General features: G+C 47.6%; 1 protein-coding gene across 4 annotated transcripts in view; it reads left to right on the forward strand.

Moving 5' to 3' along the window:
- The window catches only part of LOC147019330 (calcium-binding protein 39-like), a 103,357-nt gene that overhangs the window by 58,626 nt on the left and 27,398 nt on the right, over positions 1-17,333 (forward strand). For 3 of the 4 annotated variants that reach the window (XM_085899751.1, XM_085899750.1, XM_085899752.1), the window contains 3 exons: positions 10,822-10,931; positions 11,813-11,977; positions 12,083-12,201. In XM_085899751.1, coding sequence (XP_085755877.1) covers positions 10,822-10,931; positions 11,813-11,977; positions 12,083-12,201 — 394 coding nt within the window. Of the gene's footprint in view, positions 1-10,406; positions 10,426-10,821; positions 10,932-11,812; positions 11,978-12,082; positions 12,202-17,333 lie in introns of those variants that run through there. The other variant, XM_085899753.1, reaches the window with a different exon arrangement.

Genomic DNA, 17,333 nt, shown 5'->3' on the forward strand with positions numbered 1-17,333 from the left:
CCGGGGGTAGAAATGTATATGTGTAGTAATGTAGAATCCATGGCCCGGGACGGTTCCTTTTGTAATTCTAATCCAAGGGGGAGCTCGCCCTCATGTAATGAGCACAGACTTTGCCGGCAAACTAACTCGGAGTTGCAAGATGGCGGCGCGGCCGCACTTCAGCGTGGCACGAGGCGTGAGCGGGCCGCTATTATTGGCACAACGAACGGCACGACACGAGGCGAGCGCTCCCAACAACCGTTTCAAACCACGTGGGCATGGCAGGCGGACATTGGCGGGCTTCGGAAACAATTGGAGGAAGAATGGAAAACCGAGCTCGAAAAGAAACAAAGGGAGCACGATTTGGAAGTAAAAAAACTAATGGAAAAAATATTGGAGGGGGCAAGGCGGTTCAAAGAACGAGAGGGGAGAGTGAGGGAAATACAGTTGGAAGAGAAAAAATGTGAACACTATGGGGAATTGGAACAACTGAAGGAAGAGGTAAGATCAGGCAATCAGGACAGAGAAAGCCTAGAACGGGACATAGAAATAGGAAAGGAATGGCAGGAAGACCGAGAGAGAGATATGGTGAGGAAATGAAGGAAGCATGCAAAAGAGGTGAGGAGGCCAGAAGGGAAAAATGGGAAAAAAATTTCTGAGTTACGTGAACACCAAAACAAAGAGAAGGACTTACAAAACGAGTTGAGAATGTTGAGGGAAGAGAGAACGACAGCAGAGAACGAAACGTTAAGGAACCATACTGTACAGATCAAACAGTTTGAAGCCAAAGCAAGGTCGGAGTGTGTGGAGATGAGAAAGGAATTAGAAAAGAAAGCTTCTGAGTTACAGAAACACCAAAATAAAGAGATGGAATAACAAAACGAGTTGAGGATGGTGAGAGAAGAAAGAACGACAGCAGAGAATGAAACGTTAAGGAACCACACTGTACAGATCGAACAGCTGGAAGCGAAGGCCAGCTTAAAGAATGAGGAACATGAAAAACAGTGGAATGAAAAACAAAGAGGAATGATTGAGACTGGAGAAGGAAATCAGCCAATTGAAGGAAATAACGAGATTGCAGAATGAGGAACAAGAAAGACAGTGGAATAAAAAGCAAAAAGCGTATGAATTTGAAACTGAACAACAAAAGGAAAAAACAAGGTTAGAGTACGAGGAGATAGTGACAGAAGAACGAAGGAAACAGGAAAGGGAGATCAACGAAATGAAAGAAACGATGAGATTGGAGGCTGAAAAGCATGAGGAACAGTGGGAGAGAAAACAAAAACTATAAGAGTTTGAAATTAACCAGCTCGAGGGGAGAGCAAAATTTGAGTCCACAGAGATGGAAAAACTCGGGAAAGAGAACTAACAACTCAAAAGGAGCCAGGAAGTAGAACAACGCAATAAGGTGGGACGTGTGATATCACCACAAGGAGCAATGTTGGTGGTGCAGGACTTGATCGACACCACTCGTCGGATGAAGGAACAGTTAGGACCTACCCTAATAAAGGAGACACAAGCAAGAATGGAAAAGAGGGAAGTAACAGGGACAGTTATTGCGAGTTGCTGCGCTAGTGCCGCGCGATTTTAAAAAAAGTTGAGCATAGCAGGCCTCGCTTTTGGGTGAACAGGATTCCCTGGGCAAGGGGTGGAAGACCCCCTTTGCCTGGGCACAGGATACAACTAGTTAGGGTGAAGGGTTAGCGTTAGACCGGCTTCATGGGCAGGGGTAAGTCCTCATGGGGCCCGTGGAATGGATTAGGTAGAGGGATTTATTTGAGATTTAGGATGGGAGATGAAATTTTTGGATTTAGAAGACAGTGACGACTTTGAATGTGTAGAGAGGTCGTAGATTAGCTGTGTAGTGTTAAAAGGAACGTGCTGTAGTGTAAGGGACGACGTGGGAGCACGAGGTAGTTTGGGGATGCAGATAGAAGGATGGTGGAATTCAGCGATGATAAGTGTTGAAGAATTGTATGGAGACATGTTGAGTGAGTGAGGCCAGTGGGTCTGAGTGTATGGAGTGGTTGTGGAATGCATGGTGCGATGAGTGATTGGTGGGGGGGGGGGGGATGATTCCTGCCCAAGGGACCCCAGGGTCAGTATAGAGTGAGTGAGCTGGGTTAGTCAAATTGACAAAATGGAGGTCGTTTTGTTGTTGGTGGGAAAGTAGGCTCGATACCCATTTGGAGGGGTGCAGGAGCCCTGTTGACGGGTTGGGAGCGTGGCTGCGAAAGGTGAGTATCGCTGAGTGCGTACCCCGGGCACCGGGCTAGTCGGCTGTGGTAGGCCAAGGGCCCATGGGGGGCCGAGATAGCGTAGTGGGCACGGGTGCGCCCGCATGATGCGGGGGCCCGGGGCGCTGTTAGCCGCGTGGGCAGTGCATTGTGCACGGGCACCCAAGGAAGGGGCCCGGGGCGCCAGCTTGCCACGTGAGCGTTTCGGGGGAGTCGCCAGAGAGGGCATTCCCCGGTGTTTAGGGAGCTGGTAGGCTCGGAGGCAGTGTAGTGCCCTGGGGTGCCATTGTTGGAGAATCGGCAGAGGGTCGTGCCTGCCAAGGGAGCCACGCATCCCAGCCATGAGACTGTGTGAGGGCACGGAGAGAAAATTGGGGGGGGGGCGAGGCCCGAAATTGTGAGGACACCAACACAGGCGACGGGAATGTTGGTTGTAAGAACCGATAGTTTAAGCGCGAGGTGCTTGTTGAAAGCCCCGGGGTAGTTTAACAGTTAAATGGATAGGGTAGATTAGGAAGTGTACCCCTCCGCACCATCCATCCCTTCGCTCTCGTTGTGGGCCGCTGGACCCACTTTGGGTTAAGATCGCTGAAGTCTGGGGAGGCCATCCTGAGGCTTGAGTTGGGCCTCGACGCATGACGCTAGCTCTCCCTCATTCCCCTCCGGGAAGGAAATGTAGGGGTTGGGAGTAGGCTCTGTGACGAGATAGGTTAGCCGAACAAGGACAGTCAAGGGGGTTAGGGGACGATTTATAGTGGGGAAGTAAAAATAAAAACAAAAAAAAAATAAGTTGGGGCTAAATTGGGTTTTACAAATTAAGGGAGTGGGTATAGACAGTGAGAGCCAAAGGCGATAGGTGGGAGGAAGACAGTAGGCAGGTCCGAGCCCGCCTTCCGAGTGGCCAGCACCACCGCACTCCCTCCATCAAAATGCACTGCAAGGCAAAGGCCGGCCAACTTCATCGGCAGCTGTTGTTTTGCTGCGAGGCCTGTGCCGGTCGGATCGTCTGCTGGCTGCGTTTACCTGCAACGGCCTTGTTCTGCAGGCTGTGTTTGCCTGCTGCCTTTGCCATGCCATGCCTGCTGCCCTCGATTCTGCGTTTGCCCCGTTCAATTTTGCTTTGCCCCCCTTGTTCAATTTTGCTTTGCCCCCCTTGTTCAATGCCATGTGCGCCAGGATCGTCGCAACAGTTTGCAAGCTGCAGGGACTGCACTGTAGGCAGCCACATCACGGGACCGCATTGGCGGCCCGTGCAACGTTGTTTGCTGCGTCAGATCGTCGCGCGTACTGCAGGGACTGCCCTGTAGGCAGCCGCATCACGGGACCGCATTGGCGGCCCGTGCAACATTGTTTGCTGCGTCAGATCGTCGCGCGTACTGTAGGGACTGCCCTGTAGGCAGCCGCACAAGGAGACTGCATTTGCGCAGCCCATGCGCCATTGTTCGCTGCGCTCATTTAAAAGGGGGAGGCCTAGGACTGCGTGTGAGCAGCCGGCCACGTTCCCTGCCACCTGCATTGCATGAGCCAGAGACTGCATGCGAGCAGCCTGGCTCCCTGCTAACTGCTTTTCTCTTTGCAGAGTCCATTGATCCTGGGCCATAGTTTAGTGTAAAATTTGTAAGTTAAGGTTAAGATGTACTGTAGATATGAGTGCGCCCCTGGCATGTATGTCTAGTGCCGGCAATTTTATTTAAGTCGTCCGTATGAGTGGGTTTGTTTCGTTAGTTACTCAGCCCTCAGGTTATTTATTTTGGGGACACGAATACCATGAATGTCGCACTCAGGGATCAGTAGGTAAAGCGTACTTGGGGGAGAACTACACATGATGGCACACGAGAATTTGACGACTCAGGACGAGTCTGTAAAAAGGGGAGGGGGTAGTGTTACCGCTGTGGAAATTCGTAAACCACCATTCAGGGCCCGTAGGTGAGATATCTCTAAGTACATGTGTAGTTAGCCCCAAACCCGTTGTATAGAGGGAATTTATGTGATTCATTCGGGCTGCGACGCTTTGAGATGGCCGTTTTTCTGTTCTATCTTTATTTTGAACCAACCACGTCTCAACCGCCATCACACAACAACCACCACGCCAGCCATTGTCACCAACTGCAACCACGCTCCAACCCTCGGACAACAACAAAAACGCCAACAGCCACAACCTTTACCTTCACAACTCGCTCCCACATCATCGCATCACCGCCATTCCCAAACGGCACCATAACCATCAAACCACCACCGAAAACCCTCCACCACCTTCACCTCTCTCCTTCTCCGGCCATTTCCGCACCACCTGTGAACACTGAGCGTCGGGCTGTCTCGGGCCCGTTCGGCGATTGGTGCCGAACGCACCGAGCCGCGAGCGCAAATAGCAGCCTTTCCGAGGGAGAATTCGGATCAAGAACGCTACACGCCCACTTCCCCTCCGTCCAATTAGCAAGCACGGAGCGGCTTGGCCCCGCCTCCAGGCGCGTCTGTGTGAAATCGATATATGCAAATTCTAGGATCAGGGGAGATTCACGCCCCCTTTCCTCCGAGCAATGGGCGAGCGTGGCTCCACCCCGAGGTCATCCTGATCCGGATATTTGCATATTAACTGCTCCTGCCAGCCTATAAAACGGCGAGTGCAAGGCAAATCAGGGCAGAGTGAGTCGAATCATCGGTGTGGCAGAGTCCAGTCGGGTGGTGAAGTGATCGGTGTGTCTTCGAGTTGGGTTCTGGAGTCGGCTGAGAAGAGTTGCGGGAAGAGGCAAAGGAGCTCGGGCCCGAGGCGAGAAGGACGGCGGTCGGCGACGAGGCCGCGGTGTGGGATCGCTCGTCGCGAGACCCAAGCCAGCCAGCCATCTCCCTCCCCCAAGGCATCAACAATTCCCCCTTTCCCCCACGCTGAGATAGTGCAAAAAGGGGGCCCCGTTCCCACCCCACTCCAAACGTCGTGCCAACGAGACCCGCCAAGGACCACGGAGTCGGGGCACAGCCACGCGGCCACATCTGCGGCTTGCCCTCCAACGCGTCACGAGGACGTCGGTAGGACCCCCCCGGTCTCGCGGACAATTGGCCTACAGGCCTGTCTGCCCCCTTGTCCATGAGGGTGGCTTCTTTCCTTTGCTTTTGAGTAAATGTGTGTTGGCGCCATCTGCGAAGTATAACTGTACAAGTGTTGACATGTGTGCGCATAGTCAGTAGTAACTCTGCGTCATTGTTGCTTTTGTTTTGGTTGCTATATGTGCATTTTGACTGGCTGTATATATGTGCTTTCCGTGTGCCGGGAAATAAATGTGCTTTGTGTGAACTGTTTTCCCGTTTCGCTTCGTCTTTTCTTTATTGACCCTCCATCCTGCTTCACGTAAAGGGTTTGTAGTGGGCTTAATACGCCCGGTAATTAATCGGAACCGTCGAGGCCGAAGATAACACCGCTCGGTTATCACTGTAGCATGGAACGGACCGCTTAAGCGGTTCGTGTCCCAAGTCGACCTGCGGCGAGGTACGATCGCCCGGTTTACCATCCGCGTGGGTACTTAGGTAGGTCGAGTTTGGCGAACAACCCTATCCTACGCGGGTGGCCGATTGGCACGATTGTGGTGAGGTTGAAAGGCCCACCCGTGACTGGCTCCGGGCGATAGTTCCCGGAGGGTCACGACTGAATTGTCCGTCCGGTGGGTGACGCGGTCGCGATTCGAGTGACGCGGCCGTTCGCACGCCGGCGGGCGCGAATTCGCAACAATGTGTGTGTGTGTGTGTGTGTGTGTGTGTGTGTGTGTGTGTGTGTGTGTGTGTGTGTGTGTGTGTGTGTGTGTGTGTGTGTGTGTGTGTGTGTGTGTGTGTGTGTGTGTGTGTGTGTGTATATGTATGTATATGTATGTATATATATATATGTATATATATGTATGTATATATATATATATATATGTATGTGTATATATATATATATATAGATGTGTGTGTGTGTGTTGGTTCACGAGTCAGTAAGTGGCCACTATATTCGTTATGGGTGTGTCTGTCTGACCCGAGCATAGCTCCGTGGGTTTTGATCCGATCCTGATAAAATTTGGGTGGGAGGTTTATATCATGATCTAGTTGTGTTTTCCTGAGAATGGGCGGGCTGCGCCCATTATGGGCAGAGCCACGCCCAAAAAACATGTGTTTTTAGGGGGTAGCCGATTTCAAGTTACATCTTCTCCGAGGGGGTTTGTCGAATCTGGCAGGGGTTTCGGTATTTGGTTAGCCCAATGGCACCTGCATAGGAGCTCGATTTTTCATTTTCGTCCCAAGATCAAGGTCACAAGGTCAAAAACTTAGAAAATTGCGAATTTTGACATAAAAATCAAACAACCGCCCAAACTTTGAGAGCAAGGGTGACAATATTTTGTCGGCATAATCTTGAGATCATTCCCCACCTAAAGTCTTAAAACCATTTTGCTCTATCTCGAACACCTTGCCCGTGGCGCCCCCTTCAAGTTTGTTTTTACGCTGATTTCATCAAAGTATGGCTAATCCGAGGAGTGCGAAATGCCATATAGCCTATATGACGTTATATTGTTCCTGGAATGTTCCAGAGGAAGTTTTGCACCAAAGGTCATAATCCTTGACCTTTGACCTTTAAAGTTCACAAAGGTCAAATTTTCAAAGTTGTGGGAATCGAACCGGGTTTTCAACCGTCTTCGACGAACTAACTAAAATAAGCTATAGCACGTATCCTGTTTCCTTATTTTAATGTCCACAACATTGTTTTGTGACCTTTAAAGGTTATGCAAAGGTCAAATTTTGAAAGTTGTTGAACGAAACCGAGTTTTCGACATTTTGCAGCAAATAACCTGTCACTCGTACCACATCATGTTGATCATTTTCAAAACTTGGTCAAACATTATCACATTGTCTCATCCTTGACTTCTGAAACAATCTACATCATCAAATACCGCTCGTGAACCATTGTCATCTTCAGACTTGTATTTATTATTACTAGTGCGGGCCCGTAGGTGCGTGCCAGTATGTGCAGCTTCGTTCCTTCGCTCTCGTAAACGACGACTGGATTGGGACATTGTTTCAATTAGATCGGACCAACCGTATCATAAATAGCCATAACTTGGGAAACACCTGGGAAACATACTCAGGTCCCCAGCGTCAATTGTGAGTCATATCAAACGAAGAAGAAGAAGAATTGTAACGCCCCCTCTCTCTCGCCCCCCTCTCTTGCCCCCCCTCTCTCCCCCCTAGTCTCGCTCTCCTCTCTCGCCCCACTCTCACCCCCCTCTCCCGTCGTCCTCTCCCGCTCCCTCTTCTCTCCCCCTCTCTTGAATTGTGGCGCCCCTCTCTCTCACCCCCTCTCTCGCCCCCCCCTTCTCTCCCCCCTCCTCTCTCGCCGCTCTCTCTGTAAATTTATTCACAAATGTCTACCAAGCACAACAATTCATTCGAACCTTGGGAAAAAAACAGCTTCCAAAACTTTGGGAAACAGCTGTTTATAAAAAAAATGACCGTTTTACAGCCATTTTTCCCTGCCGTGCAGGGGTTGGGCTTTTTCTTGAGGCAATGTTTTTTTTTGGCTGCATGCCCTTCCTGACGCCAACCCTGGTCGCCTTTTACGACACACAGGGATATGGTACACCTATTCTAACTGGGGCATACACCGGGACCAGTACACTGGTACTCATTTCGCCAACCTCAGAAGGATGACAGGCTGAGTCAACCCCGTGGTGTTAATTCAGCAGCCAACGGGGCTTGAACTCAGGACCCTGGGATCCCAAGCCACCACCCTAACCACTAAGCCAACACCAGGCTTGGGAAACAGCTGTTTCCCTTGGGAAAATTCTAACCTTGGGATTAATTAATAATTTGAACAATTAATTCAAACCTTGGGAGAAAAACAGCTTTCCAACCCTTGGGAAACAGCTCTTTCCCTTAGGAAAATTCAAACCTTGGGATTAATTAATAATTTGAACAATTAATTCAAACCTTGGGAAAAAACAGCTTTCAAACCTTGGGAAACACTTGGGAAACAGCTGAAACGGATGAAGAACGATATCAAACCTTGAAAAGGCACATCCGTGGGTCCCAGTCAATATTCCTGGCAAGTTTCAATCAGATCGGACCGGTGGTCGTCGAGAAACGGCGGTCGCAGACAGACAGATACACACACACATTGCTGGAATTATAGATAGAAGATTTCATATTTATCTTCATTTTTGCAATTTAGCCTTAATGTGCACAAAAGGGGTCGTTAAATATCCTAATTCTAATCAATCGTTTATCAACAAAGCTGCGGATAATGCTCATGTATGTGATGTAATCGTGTGCTTCATTGATACGGGTATTTGGGCCATAATAGTAGCGTGTTCAGTTAAGGTTGTTATTGTTATTCAGAATGAGCGCTTGAGGTGAGACTTTGTGCTGTGCAAGTGCAGTTCGAGTTACCCTCGCCGAAGGAGAGGCTATTGCGTTTGGGTCTGTTTGTTTGTTTGTCCGCACAGAACTTTTGTGTTTTTCTCCGCAACTGCTTGTCGGATTGGGACAAAATTTTCACCATCGTGCGACTACTCATGTAGAATGTTTTATTCATAATTATGACGTCGTAGGTCACGTGGTGTGGCAGCCATGTTGGAAAAACGGAAAAACTTTGGACCTCTATCTCTGAAACCACACCAAGGAAAACATTGAAACTCGGCACGTGGCAAGTACTCCTCACGGGGAATGTGATTTTTTTTTAATGACGTCATAGGTGCCTTCGTTATGACGTCATAATTGCATCTGTAGAAGGCTACATCTGATCAGTATGAAAATTGATGGTCATCTCGGGATATAATGGTCCACAGAAAAAAAATTTATAACGGCAGCCATATTGTTGTTTTTTTTTTTTTTAAACCTTCAAAAATCTTCTTTTCTGAAGTGGCTGAACAGATCGAGGCAAAAATTTACATGAATGACCAACTATCCATGAGGAACAGACGGTTCACACACATGACGTCATAGTTCACATGGTTTGGCAGCCATATTGGATATACCCTAAAACCTATAAAAAATCATCTTCTCCAGAATGGCTTGACAAAGGGGAAACTTCACACTAATGTTCCCCAAGCCATGGGTGTACAAGTTTGTTAATGAATAATTAATAGGTCACGTGGTTTGTCAGCCATATAGGATTGAAAAAATATTATATAATGTTTTCTCTGGAACTGCTTAATTGACGTGAAACTTCAGATTTATGATTTAGTAGTCGTGATGGGGAATGCATGCTTTAAATTTCAACTTCATTGGATGCATGGTGTGGCAGACAGAATTATTTAATTTTTTCACATGGGTTATTTATTTATTTATTTGTTTTGAATAACATTCACTTGGCCGTGCCCAGATAGGTTTGAGGGTGGAGGAGTAGCAGCTGAAATGTGAATCCTATCCAGGTTCCTTCTGATGACTTCATTTTTTATTTTTGCTTGTTCTGGTTCCTTCTGATTACACCAATGTAGGACTTGTACCTATTTGGTCTTCCATTTGATTTCAATTGAATTTATTTTAATCCCATTCTGGATTCAATTGAATGATAATAAACGTCATGGGTCAGGGTCAGGTATCCGATCAAAGTGGGATGTCTTGGTACCCGGTCATCATTGCCAGCAGTTATAAAGTGGCCGTTCTTGTTATGTCTCATTATTTACGTAACACACCAGTACACAAACACCACACAAAACAAGTTCTGGTGAGGGTCTGCGATCTCTGATTGCTCTCTTTCTAGTTTTAATTTATTTATTTATTTTTATTACTTGTTTCTGTACTTAAAATAAAATGCATTTACATTTTACTCAACAACTTTAATGTTTGGCGCACTTCAATGACGAGTCATTGACAAACAGTATGTGGACGTGCGTGCAATATTCATGAATGGAAGGAAGTTCCTGCAGTCTGTGCACATGCCGTCACACCTGCGCCAATTGGTGTATTTATACGATTATAATTATTGTGCATCTGGCAACAATGTTTGGCGGACTGTATGTAATATCCCACCGTTAACCACGCCCATTTATGTGTGATTGGCCCTCAGGCAATTCTGTCTCCACGGGCCCACCACCAAGCTGATTGACAGGCACGGTCCTGCCCACACCTCTTGGCCCTTCGTATAGGCGTAGATATGCAGCTTTGCTTGCTTCAAAATGCTTCCTTTGTGGAATCCTATGAAGTTGTGAAAATTGAGTCATCGTGGACCTTCCCACTGTAAAATGCAGTAGGTTCATGTTTAAATATAGTCCTGAATTTAAACCAATTTTGAATTGGGCTGTCTGAAAAGAATGGGGATTGAACGGGCTGTTTTGGTTCGGTCAGTCTTGAAGTTCAGCAATGTTGTCCAGAAGAATTTTATGAACGTTGTTGAATGTAAAATCCTCCACAGATGACTGCTCGATACTTTATAGGTTGATAAGTTTGAATCTTATTTGAGTTTGTTTTTTTTTTGAGGTTTTTGTTATATTAAACCTATGGAGTGTCTGGGTCATCCCAACATAGGAAGTCTACTGACTTCTTCCTGAGTCTCCCCCAAGCTGTCGGCGGTGTGATTTCGATCTGTATTCGATGTTCCATTGCTCACCTCCAATCCTGCTTTCCTTAATTGTTCCTCTCCTAGTCCTGGACACCATGCCCTTCTTTGCAAAGTCAAAATCGCCAGCGGACATCGCACGGCAGCTCCGGGATGGCTTGCTGGCCTTGGAGAAGCAGGACAAAAAGGTGGACAAGGTGTGTCAAAGGGGAATTTGTGAGAAAGTCAAAGGAAGGGTTTGTTGGTAAGTGGAAGCTCTTTCAGCCACAGTGGTCATTCGGACTCTTAATTCTCACCTCAAGGTCAATGAAGATAGGCAGCTGTCCCCACATCTGGTTCGTCATCATTTTCGTTTTGGGTGTGATACACATGCAGCTATATCACATATTTGATTGGTTGTTTGATGTTTTTTGCTGACTCAGTGCATTCATGCTGGAACGACGGACCTTTCTGGGTTTGCTTCGTTGTTAAAATGTTTTGATAACACAGGGCCATTAACAATGTGAAGGCCAATGGATTGTTCCAAAAATGACATTATTGTGCCAGGTGTTCAACAAACCATGAATGCGGATTCTATCAGATCTCCACATGAGCAACGATAAAACGTACGGTTTGTGTGTGTGACAGCAAGTGGTAAACAGATTTGCCTTCGACATTTGAGTCGTGAAGGTAAACAATGCTGTATCATGTCAAGGCACCCCGAGACTTGTGTGTCGCATGAAAATGCATCAGTCCTCGGGTAATGGAAGAGTTTGCTGGCGAGGAATGACAGGCCAGTGGTCACATGTTGCAAAGTGGTATTTGGGGACAGCCGCATTGCTGTCGAGGCATGCTGCTAAACTTTTCGATGCCGTGCAGACTTTCAAGCTGTCAACTCATTGGCATGTATTAATTAATCCTACATCCACCCATGCTATCTTTTATTGGTTGAACTACTTTACGTTCCCTTTGGTTTTGTTTTTGTTTTCATGTTGCACTGTTACTATAACTCATTGTCCCAAGCTTAACTATGAACCTTTATCCACCTACAGTCCAAAACAAGATTACAATTGTAATTCCGGCCTTGTTTTCCCCCCAGGCAGCAGAAGACGTATCTCGTAGCCTGGCAGCCATGAAGGAGATCCTGTACGGAGCCGGAGAGAAGGAACCTCATCATGAAGTATTGGCACAGCTCGCACAGGAGCTCTACAGTTCGGGATTGCTGAGTGCCCTTGTTAATCACCTGCAGCTCATTGACTTTGAGGTGAGAGTCACAACATGATCAGAAATGGGACAGACTGTCTTGCAATGTTTACCTTGTTTATCCAAATCAAACCTGGCAGCTAACAATTCATCCGGTCCCTGATAGGGGAAGAAGGACGTCGCCCACATCTTCAACAACATCCTGCGCCGGCAGATCGGCTCTCGTTCTCCAACCGTGGAGTATATCTGCTCCAATCCACAGATCCTCTTCACTCTGCTGCAGGGGTGAAAAGGGGGTCTGGAATGATTGAAGGGTCAGGGTGAGCTCGGGGCCATCGATTTCTTACATGCGCATGGATTTGGTAAGGAGGAGTAATGCGGTTTGGGAGACTATGGCGTACAGATGGGGTTGGGGAGTGTGGGTGGCATGGTGTTGCATGCGTACAAATCAGATTTTCAACTCTCACCCCCTCCATTTGTTGCAATATACAAATAAATAATTGTCACAAAATTTTATCCATATCGATTTAAGGGTTGCTGAATAAGATTTACATTTCTTTTTTCCTTGTGGCTCGTATTGTAGAAGTGGAGCATGCGTGCTGTTCGAACAAAAATTCAACCAAAACCTGTATATGGCGTCATATCAGAACTTGTCCTGGAATGTGTTTTAAAATAGACCAGGGTTCTCCTCTGGTCCAGATATTGCAATTTTCAAGCGATCCCAACAATGCTGGGAATACATGGTCCAATCCAGTTATGAAACGACAGCTAACCTTGGAGTAAGTCAAAGAAAGTGTAATCGAGTTCGCTACAAGGCAACTATCAGGTCAGCCAACACTGAGATTATTACGAATGACTCATTGAACAAGCCATAACCTTTCTCGGTGCCATTCCTTCCTCGTGGAGTGCGAGTTTGAGCACCTGGTATCCAGCATCATGCAAGATGAATGGCCAAGGCATTATACGCCCTCAAGGTCTGGATGTTTAGCAGACGGTTTCAGCTCAAGGGCCGTGAGGAAAGAAGACTCCAGCGTGACGTCTGCATGTTTGTTGTTCGCTTCTACTTGAGGGCATGGTGGACTGCTGTTTATGCCATTTCTACTCCTCACAATGACCTTAACTTCCTGCAACATCTTGAGTGTGAGAAAGTGAATTCTGCCCTTTCAAAATCTCCCTGTTCTAAATTTGCTGGGCATGTATTGCATCTCAATGAGGAACTCGTTGGTTTGGCATTCTTCGGTTCAACTTTATCCACAGTGTCAAAACGAGCAATAGTGAAGGCACTAAATGAAAACGAGGCAGAGATAAACCTCCAAAGTGTCTAAGTGAACACCAGGAAGTCTGAGGACATGTGAGTTGAAGATTGTTTTCACAAAGAGCACAATGGACTTCTTCAAAGGCCTCAAAATTCCTGCTGGATTTCTGGATTCTGACCCCGAGTCACGAGAGCTCAGAGAGGATTGCAGAGAGGGATGACAAACTGTTGAACACTTGACGTTGGTAAACAACCATGCTGAAAGGTGTGTGGCCCTTAATGAGGAGTATAATGTCATCATAACAAAGGAAGAGGAATATAAACTATCCGACAAGTTGTGCAGGCCCACAGAAGCTGCTTCCCCAACAGCAAAAAGTTAACGATATCGATGCAAAAGTGACAAACCACGCCAGGCCACTGCAGTCCAGAACTTCAACCTCATTGAGCAACCTCTAAATACGGTCCAAAATGGATGACATTTGACGTTCCCTTTTGTACATTGGAGCAAAATTTGGGGTGACAGCTTCAGGATTTTTAACATTTAATTACACCTGCAAATAAGAACCACCTGAGTGTACATGTGCATGCATGCTGGATAGCCGAGACTTGTCCACACTTGTCTTTGACCTGTTTGGCCTGGGTTTGAATCTCGATCGGTCCAGCTATAAACTCTCAACCTTGTGTTTAACAGGCAGGGTGATTTATCAATGTGTGCACCATCCCTCAGATGGCCGTTAAACTGCGTCCCATTTGCTGGCATTGATTGATTAGTGGATGTTAAAAATCCCAGGGTGTCCTTCGCAAAGATCAAGTCAGTTATCGGCAACAACTCTGTGTCTATTCCAAATGGATTTTGGGAGTTTAACAAGTGGATTACGGGCAGACCGTGTACACCCGGGAGAAACTGAGGACAGAGCCAAGAGAGGACAGAGGGTGCAAGACCAAAAAGGAAGTGGTAGAATCCAGAGAGACTACCAACCTGCCTTTGATGAGAAAGTAACAAACCAAGACACTCAGCTTCATTGTGGGAGATCTCGATGATTTTGAGGACTTTGCTTTTTACAGCAGCTGGAAGAGCAAGGTGTGAGGCAAGGGCCACCAGCACTAAGGGGAGAGTGGTACTCCATCAAGCTGTGAATGGAGGCCTTTTTTATTTTTTTTTATTTTTTTTTTGTATACCTTGGTCGAGGCTCGTATGAGAGCTAACACACAACTCACAGCAAGGAGGCATGAGACAAGAGGGGCGGGAGTGGAAGGGACAAAACAGTGGGGAACAGACACATTAGGTGAACTGTGGAAGGGAGAGGGATGGGGATGGGACGGGGAACATGGCGAAGAGAAGATGGACATTTCAGGGACTTTCAGGAAGGAAAGTAGGAGAAATGAAGGAAGTGGGCTTGGGTGGATTATCGGGGGTAGAAAAGATCGAGGATTTGGATGGGGGAAGATAAGAGGTGGTGGTGAACAGCTGTTTTGAAAGCCTGGAGGGAAGAATGGGAAAGAATAGAGTGAGGAAGTTTATTCCAAAGGCGGGAAAAAAGAGGAATGAAAGAGTGAAGATGAGCAGTGATTCGTGATTTTGGTAGTTTTACCAGAAGGGGGTTGTTGGCGGACCTTGAGCGCCCTGTGGAAATGTGGTGGGGACAAATCGCAGAGAGAGCAGAGGGGGCAAGGCTGGAGAGGAGTCTGTAGAAGACAGAAAGACCACCGATCAACCTGCGGTGATTGAGTGAGAGGCCCAAAGACTCAGCTTCATTGCGGGAGATGCCGATGATCTTAAATGCCCTGGTTTCGACAGCGTGAAGCCGAGAAAGGTGGGAGGCAGGAGCACCAGCCCAGAGGGGAGAGCAGTACTCCATCAGGCTACGGACAAAAGCTTTGTAAGTGGTCAGGAGCTCAAGAGGGCCGAGGAAGGACTTAGCACGACGCAGGATTCCCAGTTGGCGACTGGCTTTTGAGGCGAGGTTGGAAATGTGACTTTCCCAGGAAAGGTCATGGCAGATAGTGAGACCCAGAAGCTTGAAAGAAAAGACTTCTTCCAGAGGATTGTTGAGAAAGTGGATGGGGGGGTTTTGTAAACGGTCCTTTCGAAGAGACATAGTGAGAGTGTGAGATTTGTCTGGATTGAAAGACATGTTCCACGTGTTGGACCAGTTTGTGATTTTATCCAGATCTGCAGTGAGTGAAGAAGCTGCTGCTTGCCGGTCTGAGGGATGACAGATGGTACGGCAGAGGGTGGAGTCGTCGGCAAAGAGAAATAGAGGATTTTCCAGAGAGTCCGAGAGATCATTGATGAAAACCAGAAAAAGAACAGGGCCCAGAACGCTACCTTGAGGAACTCCAGCCTGCACAGGAAGAGGGGATGAAAGAACTCCATTTAGGGCCACACGTTGACTGCGACAGGAGAGGAAGTCTGCGAGCCATGAGTGGAGATGGCCTTGAATACCATGGGAAGAGAGTTTGGTGAGTAGTGCAGGGTGCCAGACTGTGTCAAAAGCACGTGATATGTCCAGGGATACGGCTCGGATTTCCTGTCTGGCATTGAGGACCTCCATCCATTGATGGGAGAGCAGTAGCAGCATATCCAGGGTAGAGTGACCTGGTCTGAAACCAAATTGATGATTGGAAATCAAGCCATTGGAGAAGAGGAAGGATTTCATATCTGAGGCGATGATGGATTCCATCACCTTGCTGATGATTGGGAGAAGGCTGATTGGTCTGTAGTTATAGGGATCTGTTTTTGCACCTTTTTTATGCAGGGCAGTGATGTTAGCAGATTTCCAAGCAGATGGCAGATGACCTTGGGCAAATGAGAGGGTGAATAGAACAGAGAGAGGGTGAGCAAGAGCAGAAGAGCAGGCTTTGAGGACACGTGGGCTGATGCCGTCTGGACCGGTTGCAGAATCTGACTCGAGGTTTGAAAGCAAGCTCTCCACCTTGTCAGGAGAAAAGGATACAGAGTCCAGGGACAGTTGGGTGCGACTGGGTAAAGTGGGTAGAGATAGTGATGGGTTTAGGACACAAGATTTAGCTGCAAACACCGAGTTTAGACATTCAGCTTTATCACGTGTGGAATCAGCAGTGCGGCCATTTGAGGTAAGGGAGGGGATGGAGGGGGAACATACACCAGAAACAGATTTGATTAAATGCCACCAGGATTTTGAGGAGGGAGAGAGGTTTGAGAGTTCAGACTTGAGATGAGAAAGATGTTGTTTTCTGGCTCTCCTGAGGGGAGATACACACTTGTTCTGAGCTTTGTGGAAAGAACTGAGATTGCCCTCAGTTGGGTTTGCTTTCCATGAGGCAAAGGCAAGTTGTTTCAGGACAACTGCCTCGCCACAAGCTTCAGTAAACCAAGGGCGGGAGGAAGAGTAAGACAACTGAACACGAGAGGGGATAAATCTGTGCATGAGGGAGAGCAAGTTTCTTTGAAAGAATTCCCAGGATGAGTTGATGTTTGAGAAAGTAGTGATAGGAGACCAGTCTGTAAGTTTGATGGCTGCTCGGAGACCCTGCCAGTCGGCTTGAGTGAAATGCCAGACTCGATGGCGGTGAGGTGGTTCTCTGATAACAGCCAGAGAGATGTCCACTTTAACAAGGACGTGGTCAGAAGAACCAATTGGAGCGAAGGAAGAGCAGCAGATATTGTCAGGGAAATTTGTCAAAATCAGATCCAGAAGAGATGGAGTACCATTGGTTGAGATCCGGGTCGGGAAGTTGACCGATTGAGTCAGTCCCAATGAGTCGCAGAAAGCTTTTGCTGAGGTGCCATGGCAGGTGAGAGAGGTACCCACACCTAGCCAACTGGCGTGATGACAATTGAAGTCACCACATAAGAGGAAGAGAGAGTTTGGATGAGAAGATTGAAGATGGTCCATGTTTTCGGATAGTGAGATGTAGATGGAGTCATCACTGTTCGGTGGACAGTACAGTACACATATAAACATGAGGTGGGAGTGGAGGGGAAGCCGAAGCCAGAGGTATTCCTGGGGGTGTGGGGGAGTGAGAGCAGTGCATGGAGAGTGAGGAATAGAGTCTTTGATGAAGAGAGCAACACCTCCACCAGGACGAGGCTCAGGTCTGTCATACCGTAAGAGGGAGTAACCAGGGAGAGATACTTGGGAGTCAGACATGTCTTGGGAGAGGAAAGTTTCTGTTAGGC

Source organism: Eptatretus burgeri, chromosome 10, assembly GCF_056783735.1.
Source record: "Eptatretus burgeri isolate ZD-2024b chromosome 10, Ebu_testis_v1, whole genome shotgun sequence".
Taxonomy (NCBI): domain Eukaryota; kingdom Metazoa; phylum Chordata; class Myxini; order Myxiniformes; family Myxinidae; genus Eptatretus; species Eptatretus burgeri.